At 41.3% G+C, this 12,981-nt stretch overlaps 1 protein-coding gene across 2 annotated transcripts in view; it reads right to left on the reverse strand.

The window, feature by feature from the left end:
• LOC119125554 (E3 ubiquitin-protein ligase SMURF2-like) overlaps positions 1 to 12,981 on the reverse strand; it is a 35,421-nt gene that overhangs the window by 21,652 nt on the left and 788 nt on the right. For both annotated transcript variants that reach the window (XM_037256154.1, XM_037256163.1), the window contains exon 2: positions 1,027 to 1,065. In XM_037256154.1, the coding sequence (XP_037112049.1) occupies positions 1,027 to 1,065 (39 nt within the window). The remainder of the gene's footprint in view (positions 1 to 1,026; positions 1,066 to 12,981) is intronic.

Consider the following 12,981-nt stretch of genomic DNA (forward strand, 5'->3'; position numbering starts at 1 on the left):
AAATGAGCGATGAATAACTAACAGACCAATAACCCATTAAATATGAGGGGCAAAACCGAGCCAGTGTGCATACAGCAAGAACAGGACGCTACGCTGAAAGGGGGAGCGAGTTCAGGATCCTAACAGCCTGGAGTACGAAGCTGTTGGAGAGTCTGGTGGTGCGGGAGCGCAGGCTCCTGTACCGCCTCCCAGAGGGCAGAAGTTCAAACAAAGAGTGAGCGGGGTGACTCACATCACTCACAATCTTGGTCGCCTTGCGGGTGAGATGGGAGGTGTAAATGTCCTTCAAGGAGGGGAGAGAAGCACCAATAGTCTTACTAGCCGTTTTCACTATGCGCTGCAGGGCCTTCAAGTCTTGGTCAGTGCAGCTGCCACCCCAGACAGCAATACAGCTGGAGAGGACGCTCTCAATGGTGCCGCGGTAAAAAGTAGTCATGACGGCCGGAGGAGCCCCCGCTCCGAAGGAAGTACAGGCGGCGCTGGGCCATATGACATTTGAGTAATCTGATCAGGGATCCATTTATGACTGTGCTAGTCACTTGTCATTTCTTAAGGCTTAATCGTGAACAACTGTTGCAGGCCAAACCCGTTTGGTTGCTTTAGATGGGCTTTCCGCTCATACGTCGTGTTTGTGCAAGAAAAGAGGAAATTAACTCATTATGGTTTGAATGACCTGACATGTCGAAGGGAAAATTCTGGATGCTGGCTGAATGAAATGTTACAGTTACTGGCAAATACCAAAGATGTTTTTTTGTTTTTTTACATGTATCTTGCATGCCAACGGCACAGCAGAAAATAATCATTTCTGCTAATTTATCTAAAACCATAACCTAAAGCAAAATGTTGACAGAAGTAGCAGTACTGAGGAATAAAAGATCCTGTGTCTTCCTTACACAGAAATTTTTTTTTGTTTGACAGTTACCTAATTTAGAGAGAGACTTCAAACTATAGCCCCTTGCCTTCACTCAAATGCACAAGGGATCTGTTGGACGAGAATAGCAACACATCAAAATGGGTTTTACTTACGGAAGAAGTCTTTCTTTGCCAGGTTCTTTGCACAGAGGACTGGAAGAGAAGTACAAAGAGCAAAAGATTTAAACGAATGGTAAAGATGAGTACAATACACATATCAGACAAACGTCAGCATATATTGGAGATTTAAAGACAAACAAGCAATTTCTCATGTGAGCGCATGCGCTAAATGCCTTTGTCGGAAAATAGCGCGTGCACGAAAGACACAGACTCATCTGAGCCGCTCTTCCCTTCTTTCCTATGTATTTGTAATAGGGAAAAACTAAATTCTGCTGTTTCATTCATTTCAGTCATGAAATTGGCAATAATGAATAGAGCAAGAAAATATGGAGCAAAGAACTAAATTGGAAAATAATTGAATGTAATCATTAGTACAAAAGTAGCGGCTTGTAGTCCGAAATTTACGGTAGTTTTTTTTTTTTTTTTTTTTTTTTTTTAACTCATCACATACAGGAAAGGGCACGGGGAGGCTCAGCTCCCAGCCCCCCTGCCAGCTCTGGCCGCACATCCCTATTTGGATCCCAGGGATTCCTTGTACATAAGCCCCTAATACACCATTGTCGAAGCACTATTGGCTTGTGACAGGTACCACGCAACACAGTAGTGTGTAAATTAAACTGTTGATCCTCAATACGTGTAGGGCTGTGAGCAGGTGGTCTAATACGTGGTAGTGTTGACCTTCAGAAACGGTCATGATACAAGTTGGCCCAACAAGCACGCGCCTTGTAATGACATACATGTAGGTATTTAAGACGTTACAGTTAAGTCTTGTAAAAACTAAAGTATTACTTATTGTTGCTCTAAACTCAAACAAGCAAGACCACAAAAATTGCCCCATGGTGGAGACAAGGCATACATAGACATTAGATTGAGGAAACAAAACAAAGATATTTCATTTTGGGACGCTAAGCCATGATTACACTGCTGAGATGCGGAAATCTTGACAGGGCCCAAAATGACAGTCAAAAAGAATCTGACAGAATCACACCGCAAAAGATGTGGGACACAAGTGAACACGTCTCGACACAAATCAAATTACATGGGCTGGGCTGGGCTGGGTGAACACTAACCATCAGCTCGTCAGAAAAAAAAAAAGCCGACAGTATGGGGCGCAGGCCAAGTCCAAGGCCGCCAGGGCTGCATCCTGTGGGACAAGTAGACACCATGTTGTCGGCAGACGGGGCCCGCAGTCTTGGCGCGACATTTATGAACGACAAAAAGGATCACTTATGTTTAAATGGGTCATTATAGCCTAGAGTTAGGTTGCATGATTTTCCTACCGAATTCCTTTGCATCCAGGGTAATACCAGCAGACTTTACAGTATGTGTGTTGGTGGCACAACAGCCTTACTCAAATGCAGTATTGATCAAACCATAAACACAACCACAAAAAAAAAAAAAAAATACTATTACAGTATGTTTTAATGCAGCGTTAGAAAGAATTTGTGGAATTGCCAATGGATGGATTGACTATGAAAAAGAACAGCAGCTTAATTTTGAACTCCATCTGGTACTTGAGAATGGCACAAGAGGATGTCTTGGTCTATATATAAGTATAAAGTAAGTAGCAAGTGCTGCGATATCAAACCCAAGCAACTCTGTTGAAATTCTCTAAAACTGTGTTTTTTTCTTCTTCACAAGATGTTTTATGTCTGCAAGAGCACCAAGAGTTTGTAGCCATGTCTGTTTTAGTCTGTGTCTTCTTGCAGCAGCAACAAGCTGCGCCACACCTTTTTTTGAGTTCAACTGCGTCGCTGAATTCTTATTTTCCAAATTCAAATAATGGTACGGGGTCATTTTTACTGGGTAAAAATTGCCATTCTAAATTTGATACTTGATGCAGATTTGGTACTTGTCGGCAGAACCAAAAGTTTTTGGAAGTCACAAAACAGTATTCAAAAGGAGAGTCAGTGCAAAAAGAGTATATTTAGTTCAAGTGTGTGTACAAAACACAAACATTTAGCATGCTAGACGACACTAGGCTAATGAGGATTATGAGATTAAACTGCACACTGTTCCAACAAATGAGCCACAAAAACCACGAGCGAAAGCTGTCCTATTGTCATCAGTCGGTCTGGCAATTGTGCGGATATAAAAAATGTTTTATTTCCATTTTTTAGCACAATAAACTAAGCAAAAACCAATTTGACACAATAAACTAAGTAGAAACCAATTGCCATTTAATTATTTTATAAAGAAGTTTATTACTCGTTTGGTGGAAATTTATTTCATATTTGTTAATATAATAGCTTTATTCAAGCATCAAAGTTAAATAACAGGTTCCATTTAGGGTATCCTAAATGCTATGTGTGAGGTAAAGTCATTAAGTCGTGGGTCTGCATTATGAATGAACTAATGGATTTTTCATACCTAAAACAGGGAAGGTTTCCACCTCCGAACGTATTTTGTGTGTGTTACCTATTCAGCAGAAGTTGAAGACAAGAAAAAAACGCAAGTTAAAAAAAAAAAAAAAACGCACCAAAGGCACACACGGAAACACTTTGTATAACATTTATTGATGTACTTTCTGGTTTTAATCAATTGTCTGACACATATTTATAACATAGATGTAAGTCCAAATTTATATTTAATTAATTACGACTATACGCATGATAGTTGTGTATTTTGCGCACGGACAGTTGAGCACGTGATGGTGTAGGCCACACAGCCAGTGAATTTTGGACAGCTCGTCTCTGAGCATATTTTATAGTGGAAACTGAAATAGAATGACAGACTATGCGTAGTGATACTTTCAGTGATACTTTTTCCGAGTCTAAATTAATGTAGTATAAGACATGTATTGTGTACGTATACGGTAAAAATGTTAAGCTATGTTTAATTGTTGCCATATGAGCAAGCCATGGTGAGCTAGGGCTGGCAGAGGACCAGAGTCATTCCGTCCAATTCTATCAGGAACGATAGGTCAGCTGGTACGGTGTTAATGACCGTGAAGACCCGCGGTGGGTGAAACCACATCTCTGTCCGTGGACCCAAGTCCTAAAAGATGCTTACATAACAAACTGGCTACTGGTAGTAATGACAAGAAATTCACAGAAGCCACATCAACCAGACTTCATTTTACTAGCTTTAATGGTCATTGTTTTCGCAAGTTGTATTGATAGTATTTCTTTAAAAAAAAAAAAACTGTCAGTTTTACTGGCAAGTCTACACCATCTAAACCACAATAGTAATAATTTGAACGTCACATAAAATCCACAGTTCGGTTCCGTAGCTGCGTTTTGTGGTCATTGTTTTTTCGGTTCGGTTCAGTATATGTTGACTCTTCGGAAAATCAATCATGTCATGTAGAGTTAGGTTAGAAGTGACAGAAAAAACACAGGATCCAAGTTCATAATGTTAATATTAAATACTGTTGTACTATTTTGTTATATAGTTATATATTATATGTCTATTCCAGTGGCGTATAGTAACAGGCAGAAAAATGAAATGCTCTACAATCATACTGGAAAAGCTACAATCAAATTGTGTGTAGTTCGTCAGTGACAGACATGTCAGAGGTCAGCTCTGTTCTTAACTGTGTTGGGTATTTGAAATTCAAACAGCTGCACTTTTAGGGCCTCTTGTTGATGCATCCCTCTGTTCCCCATTCATCAAATTTTCCTTCTAGTAAAATAAATTAATTAGCAGATTCATACTTTCACTATTATCTGAAAGGTCAAACACAGACATTTGATACTACTACTTGGCAGCTTGTGTTATGCAAACGCTATTGCTACATTCGCTCCCCTGTTGTGGTATTATGTAAACTCTTATTCAATCCCCAAAACTGACATCCAATTTAGGACAATATTTAATCACCTTTGCATTTTCAATGAATAAACTAAACAACCAGCAGGGCATGGCAAATTGACGCCTCATTGAATATGATTATAACCATTGTATACCGCAAAAATCTTGGCTCTTATTCATCGGAAAATGCGCGGGGTGCCTCTAACAACAAAGGGCTGCCGTTACTGTGGCGGGAGGGTTGTAACGTCTCGGTCTGTCTGAATCCAAAGGTCAGATTGAAGGTTAGCATTTGCTATGGTCAAGGGATTTCCACTTGCTCTCTCAGGGGATTTTCCAATATGTCAGCATGATCCGTCATGCCATTTATTCAGAGTAGGGGGCAGTGAATTTACAATTCAAGCCTTTAAAGCCCAGAGGGTTCTTGCTTTGGAAGCTGACCACAGACTGATAGATCAAGTAATTGAGATCAATAGTGGTTTTTTCCACGTGTAGATTACAAAAAAAAGTATTTGAATAAGGAAGGAAGGAAAAGTGTGTTATTTGCCAGGTTATGTGTTCAAGTCTACAGTATGGTTTTCATTGTATACTCTACTGAACTACCAGCATGCATGGAGCCTCTTGTACTGTGGTAACACTTATTAGACCATGTCGCTAGCAGCTCTGTCCTAGACAAAGGGTTTGAGGTCACTAACTCCAGTGGACAATTGCGTGATCATCCAAAGCCAACTCCATGGTCAAATGCAGCCATTTGTTCAATTATTTCCCTGGCAGCACTACAAGGACATGGCGGGCTGACACGTACTGCATCAGAAACAAGTCGTTGGCTGGGTTTAATGCTCGGCCAAAAGACATGGTATTTAGTCTCTCGTTAGTCCTGCATCTGGCCAGAATAAGATTATGAAACAAAAGGCCTGCGTGTATTTTTGCACATGTGCAATGTTTTCTTGGTTGGCTGTGAATGGCCTCGGCATTACCGTGACAACATAATATGAATGGTTTTCTACAAGGAACTAAAACTATCTCGGTCATTTTGTTCACATTGTTTCGGGGAATGGCCGTCGTTTCAAAAACCCCAACTGCTAGTGAGACACAATAGTCAAGAGAAAGAAACCACTAATCTAATGGGTACTACTTTGTCCCAGAACGTGTAATAAAAACCCGGCAGAGCTCAGTGAAATGTAACTCAACCAGGTGGTAAAATGCACTACGCACTTTTGGGTGTCAAGTTTGATCACTCACTCGATCTATCCCAAAAGAGTCTGGTGGTAGTTGGACATCTGAGAAGTTGATCTTGAACATTCATCTTTTCCTGAAGACAAATACTGGCCTGAAGCATGCACTGACCCAAGAGGGAGACTCAATCCAGTTCTGGGGAGCCCCAGTGAACAGGAGCTGTGCCAAAACGCCATCCAAGTGGGGAAAGAGTAACGTTATGCTTGAAAGAAATAACTACTTCTAATTGTAGGTTACAGCTTACCTAAGAATACATCCTCATATCCCCGTCGGCTCTGCGTAAAAACCCGAGCTTCTCGACGCCAGCACAGCTAAAGGGAAGCTATAATAATACGTCCCAAGTAACATTTAGGAGATGTCAATGATTGTCAATTTACATTAATGTCTTAATGATGTCTTAACATCGAAGACGCTATACAAAAAGTACTTGGGAATAGCTAATGCCCAAGATCATTCTTCGAACAAAAACTGGAGCCAAATTAAATAGAATTGTAAGCCAAGGCCATTGGCAATTGTACACTTTGTGAAAAAGTCCCTCAAAGACACAAGTTCAAACCACTCTCCTTGCTTTACTCAAGAACTCTGCACATCCACTTTAGAAGTTCCACTGTATACAACATAGTCGGTGTGAAATGTGTAAAACCAAGCAAACGCTTGAGACTGGAGTTGCGAACTCACATGTGAGTCATTGGCGAAAAATGAAGGCACAGGTCCTTCACCCTTATTACTAGCCACAGCATTGTGCTGTCTCCTTCACAGCATTGTTCGACAGTTAAACAAAACACTTCCTCCTCCCTTCCCCACGTCTGCCTGGCGGGCCTGTTCACCTACTACAACACACGGGGAATACACGCTGGCAACGTGTCAAGAGCAGAAGGCCTACGTGACCGACTTGCCAAAGCTTACACCTGCAAAAAGTCATGCTGTCGAGCGATGTAATTGAAATGTTGGGCGAATGCGTGCGCCTTAAGCCGCAAGCTGAGCCTGACTGCATTTACCACATTTGTTTCTCCAACCCAATAAATACTTGGGATTCCAATTATGTCATTCCTTCAGAGGCCAACAGTCTACTGCTATCCCCGAGGAGATGACAACACTCTGGAGTCAGTAAATCTTGCTTGAGCAAACTTTAGTCATGACGCTAAGCAGGATAATGTGATAGCTACCAACAGATCATTGTTGTAATCTTTGTTTGAATCTCTATAATCAATAGCGAAATTTGTTGGAATGTGAACAAAAGACAGGGACGTCTATCGGGACCCGAATATGTGGAACAGAGAACGTCTGGAAGAAGGAAGGAAGAAGCGTCAGGGGGAGGATCATTTGCACCAAGGAAATTTGATAGGGATAACATTCTAGCAGCATAACAAAATAGGATATAAGTTTGGATAGTTTTAGGGTGAGACAGTAGAACTTAAATTATTATGGGCTTTATTAAATCTGGAAAAAAAAAACTGAAAATGTTTACTCAGCTTTATTCAAAATGGCAGATCTACACAAATTAATTTTTTCCTAGATATACTTTCATGTTTTCTATAAAATCTGTTCGTGGCCATCTGGCACAACACGAGTCAGTGTATGTACATGTGTCTGTTTCCTCAAGGAAACAGAAGCAAAGTCAACCTTCTCTGCAGGGAATAGCATTACAAACAAAGCAAGGATGAGCCAAGACCAAAATAAGATGACTGCCATGGGTATGACGAGGAAAACAGTCATGTAACCTCTTAACGTGGGGAGTGGGTGGTCATGCTACACTGAGTAAGGATCACTGCAGTACAGAGGTATAATTGTACTAATGGCGGAGGTGGATGTCAATGAATAAAACAGATATAGTTCTTAAAAAGAATTTAAAATGTGTCGAATGGAAGAGGAAAAACGATGTAGGCAATTTTGAAATGCGGATATATCATAAAAAAATACAGTGGAACCATTCAGGTGGTACAAATGAATAGTTGATCAGAATTTAGCATTAGTTAGTTAACGACACTTTGTGAATTATTATTATTATATCAGAATTATTCCCAAGACGGCTGGACATTGCACTGGCACTTTTCATGGCTAAAACAGTTGTGGTATCTGAAATAAACTACGTAGTGGTAATAATAGAAATAAATAACACAAATGTATTAGTTTACGGCTTTGTGAATACAGTACTGGGTACGCCACGTACTTACGGGCTTGATTGTGAGCATATGTTTGTCCATATGTTTCTATAAGGCCCACCCCCAACGAACACGTTACAGCAGGGTCACTACCAAACTGGCAGCCAAACACAATGTCTTTGAGGAAATTTAAAATCTCATTAGGAAACAAAAGCTATTAAAAGTCTTTATGATTTGAAAAGCAAACCCGACAGGAACATCGAATTGAAATATTGATTAATAATCAATCATTGTGATCAGGTGGTAGGAACATATATATGGAAGATTGCTGCAATGAGGATTGTTATTTTAAGAAGTAAAAAAAAAAACAGCATGCCTCAATCTGTCTTCTTCCACACTGGAACTGGAAACAGCCTCACGGTTAGGAGGATGCAATTTGAGTGTTTGTAAAGCAGTCATGCTGAATGGTCTACCAGACACACGCAAGCATGCACACATCAGTAAGCTGTCTGACCACAGAAACAGTAGCAGAAGAACAGGAGGAGAGAGTGGTCCCTAAAGACCCTAATCTGCTTTATTGCAACCACGGAGTAATCAAAATATAAAGCAGATCTATTTTCAGTTATATTAAAAAAAAGACAAAAGTTCACAAGGCACGCACGCACACCACACACATTCGATTAGTACAGATCACAGTCGAAAAGACACCAGTTGAGTCATCTGTTAAGTGTCTGAACCAGATTCTTGTTTGAACGAGGACAAAAATGAAAGCGTGACAAAAACGCAGGGACGTGATGAGAGGCTGCGAAGAGCAAGAGTGTGTTCAGACGATAAGACACCATAAGCTGGCGATCGCATGTCATGGTTCCAGACTAGGCCACAACTTTTCATTAATCAACAGACGGATGTAGAGATGCAGTTTAAGATGTGCTGAGAGTTGCGGGGGGAGTCACATATCTAATTAATGAAGTGAACCTTCACTGCCAGTGTAACTCTACCTAAAATAAAAAGTAACAAGGGAGAGTTCTCTAACACGCTGCAGGAAAATCCTCCAGCTGTTCTTGGAAAGTTTAAGGCATACAGCGCGCTAAAGCCCACCTCCTCTCTCCGGTTAGAATTTCTTACGCAACATGGAGGTGTTCAGTCTTTCCATTTTCCTGCTCGGAAGTACACGGATGCCACCAAGTTCAAAAGTAATCGGAAAAGCAGATAATACCAACGATGGGCCGCAACAAGCAAATGGCTCAGACGTGAGCTTGTGAGGCTAAAACCAAACTGCCATATTTATGGTATAATGCTTATTTATAGATGCGAGTTTTAGCCACATCCATTCAGCAAGAAAATACAATTGAAGTTGAAGCGCATGGAAGTGAGTTCAAATTGAAAACGTCCACAAAACGGTGCTAAATATAGTAAAAGAGAGAAAGGTGGCAAAAAGAGAGATAACGCTGTGTTTATATTTGACAAGTTTAATAATATAAAAACGGTACCATCTCTGAGAATGCTGTTCATTTGATCAAGAGTGAAAATGATCATGACTATCTTCAGGTAGCCTTCACATCTGCTTATAACACCCTGAGCATCGGACAGTTCCTGGGCGAGAACATAAATTGCTAGTCTGGAGCAACTTTTCTACTCACCCAACCTGGCTCTGTGTGATTTTTGTTTTTGGGGAGGGTTAGGGTTGTTTGTTTCTATCCCAAGTTCACATTTTGAAGATGTGGACAACATCAAGATAGTATCTGTAACAATGGCGCCACACAGGATCCGGGAAGGATGCTTTCCGGTAGTGCATGAAAGCGTGGACGTGACAGCTGGGAAAGTGTTACACTCCGGTCCCGTAACTTTTCTGACACACCTTGCAACTGAGGAAGGAGACTGTGACTTCACGATTTGTCTCAAATCTTCCATTTTGCGGTCAGTACTGTTGAACTGGCAATCTTTGTCTAGTTACGTTTTTCCTGTTTTAAACTGGACCTTTTTTGGGTGAAGATCAAATGGAAGGTGAAATTCCGAAATATGTGGACCGGCCTATATTTGTCCTGTTTTGTGAGCACAAGCACACACGCGCACAAGTGACGTAAAGCTGAGCTAAAACCGGTCTAGGAGCAGATGCCGAATCCTTATCTTAACCAGCAGCTTCTAATTCCTTCTGGTCCCATCAACACGCACACACCGAGCACCGGTTTCCCCCCAAATGTTTGAACACACGCAAACTTTGACAGCTGATGAAAAATGTAGCCGCGTGTTCCCTTGCCTGTCTGAGAGTTGCACACTCACCGAGTACAGGAAGACGAGGCTTCTAGTGGTTGGCTGCTTGTTGCACGCCAACTGGAGGCTAATGGAAGCAATGGATCACACAGGCGGACTTGCTGCAGTGTCGGCAAGAAAAGGGATTCATCCCCTAATACATCTCATGTCATTCTCCTGAGTGGATCCAGATTCCAACCAGTGCAAAAAAAATGAAATAAAATACCTCTTTCTGGACTGTGGGGAGCACATCTACTGTCTGGTGTCGACACACTAGGCAGCAAGCACTGTTGGGGTCATTATGGCCCACGCCACTGTCTCATCAGGACACTATAAACAGTTTTATTGTGGTTTTTTTTTTTTTTTTCTTCCTGATTTGTAAAACTGTGAAAAATCAAAACTGTTGCAGTTAAATACTTTCGATGGAAGCTGGAGTTGCATTGTGAAGTGATTTCAACATGTGGGATGCTCCAAGTTATCAACCTGAAGAACTTGACTTTTGAGATCATTTTCAGAGCTATTCAAGGAAGGCCACATCAAATGATTATAATGTTGGAACATATTCAGTTTGAACCGAAATTTCAAATAATTGCAATTTAGTTGACTTTTTTTGTGTGTTTCAGTAGCAGAGCTTGTACTCGATTTCTGGTCAACCGTTCAAATGTGACATAACCCAGTCAGAACAACCATTTTACAGCTTTCCACCATTTTAGGCAACAACGTGTATTTTACACCTCCACCAAGGAGAAACTAGTATTGAAAAAAGGTTGAAGACAATCCATAGAGCATTATATTTGCGTTTGTTCTTTGACTACATCCAGAGGACTTCATCTACGTAGCCATGGACAAAGATTCAAAGTCAAAGTTGAATTTTTGGGGAAACTCCAGGCTGCTCATATGATCATGTTTTTCAGAGCTGCCATAGTTGCCCTGGAGACACAGTGCTCGATGTCACAAGTCTTTGGTTTGGCAAATTGCCCCGCTCTGTGACACAGACAAAAAAGAAAACGATGAGAACACTAAGCAGATCGTGAAAGCGGACGATGGTTGGGGTTCAACGTTGGGTCTAAATGTGCACAGTCTCAGACACATAGTAAGTCCGACGTAGCCACGACTCAACACTGGCCATGCTGGCAACGACAGCACACGTAGAAATTTGCAGCGGTGATCCCCCTGTGTGTGCAAGTCAGAAGCAATTCTTCTTCTTGCTCACTGTCACAACCGGCTTTCCGATAAAACAAACTCAGAAGTCTCTTTTACCCTGCCTGTAAACGTCGCCATTTTCTGCCTTTTTTTCCCCCCCAAGTCGCTGTATGACGTGTCCAAACATTTCATACAACTCAAAGCGCTTCACAAAACCAAAAGCGCAACACCCGAAAGTATTTACAAACAAGGCAAGACGAACTCCATAGCACAAGTTTGCCCTGTGTTTTTCAAACAGACTCTCAAATATCCACACAAACTATTTGTCAGAAAAAAGGTGACTTTTCCACATAGTGTCGGAGGGGCTAGAATCATAAAAGGGACAAGAGGGTGCATATGTGTAAGGGTATTTCCGACCCCCCCACCCCAGTTTTCGAGAAGTCTAGCGCAGACCTTGTCATGCATCTTATTATCTGTTAGCAGGATGCCATGTCACAGTGTGAACGCTGCAACACTTCGCCGGGTCCTGCTTAAAAGACAAAATCAGACGAACGGCATGTCTTCATTGAGGGATCAGCATTTTTGTATGATCTTGATGGAAAAAAAGGGGTCACAGAATCATTTTAATTGAAAGACAGACTCAGGGTATGCCTATGATCGGCAAGACTCACATTTCCTCTCTGAGGTTTCACATTCCTGGGATTCCGTCTTAAGACCACTGCGACCCATTTAAAACCATTCCCCATATGGAGGAGGGAGGGGGGGGGGGAAGGTCCGGCGTGCAGAAAGAATGGCTTTAAAGTGTGTAGATCTTATTACTGCACCTTGCTGTAATGCAGCGGCTGAGATGCAATATATCATGGGGACGTGTCATTCATGTGGAGTACAGGCAACATTTATCATCACACATGCCAAGCTGAGGGATCCAATGGTCGGCAGGACCAGCAGGAGTCTAGATAGTACAAATGGCATGAGCAACTCCTCTATCCCACAGCCCAATGCGTTCTAATGCAAGATTTGATTCAAATATTTTTGAAGAGATAGCAGAACTTGATAAAGCTGCTCGGGAGAAGGAAGTCTGGTCTTCCTTGCTTAAGATGCTGCCCCTGCGACTCAAGAGTGAATGCATGGATGGATAATGGATGGATGGATAAGAGTGATCAGTTGCTGAATACATGTGCCATAAATAACATTGCATCTTTGCTCATCTATTCACCAAGCCAGTGACAAATATGGACAAGGCAAGACAATTAAATGTTCTTCAATATCAATCCGAGATTGATGTTAATGCCAATGTCTCCTGTATGAAGTTTTCAAGAAGGGCAAACTGGAAAAGCATTCCTGCATCTCTGATTTAAAATGTAGTCAAAAAGGGTTGACCACTGTAATTCTCAAACTTGATTTAAATATATTTATCGTGGAAGACCTTGAGTTGAGGTGAAATTATGACTTTAGTTAGGACTGAGTAGTT

The sequence above is a fragment of the Syngnathus acus genome, chromosome 1 (assembly GCF_901709675.1).
Source record: "Syngnathus acus chromosome 1, fSynAcu1.2, whole genome shotgun sequence".
In the NCBI taxonomy this organism is placed as follows: Eukaryota; Metazoa; Chordata; class Actinopteri; order Syngnathiformes; family Syngnathidae; genus Syngnathus; species Syngnathus acus.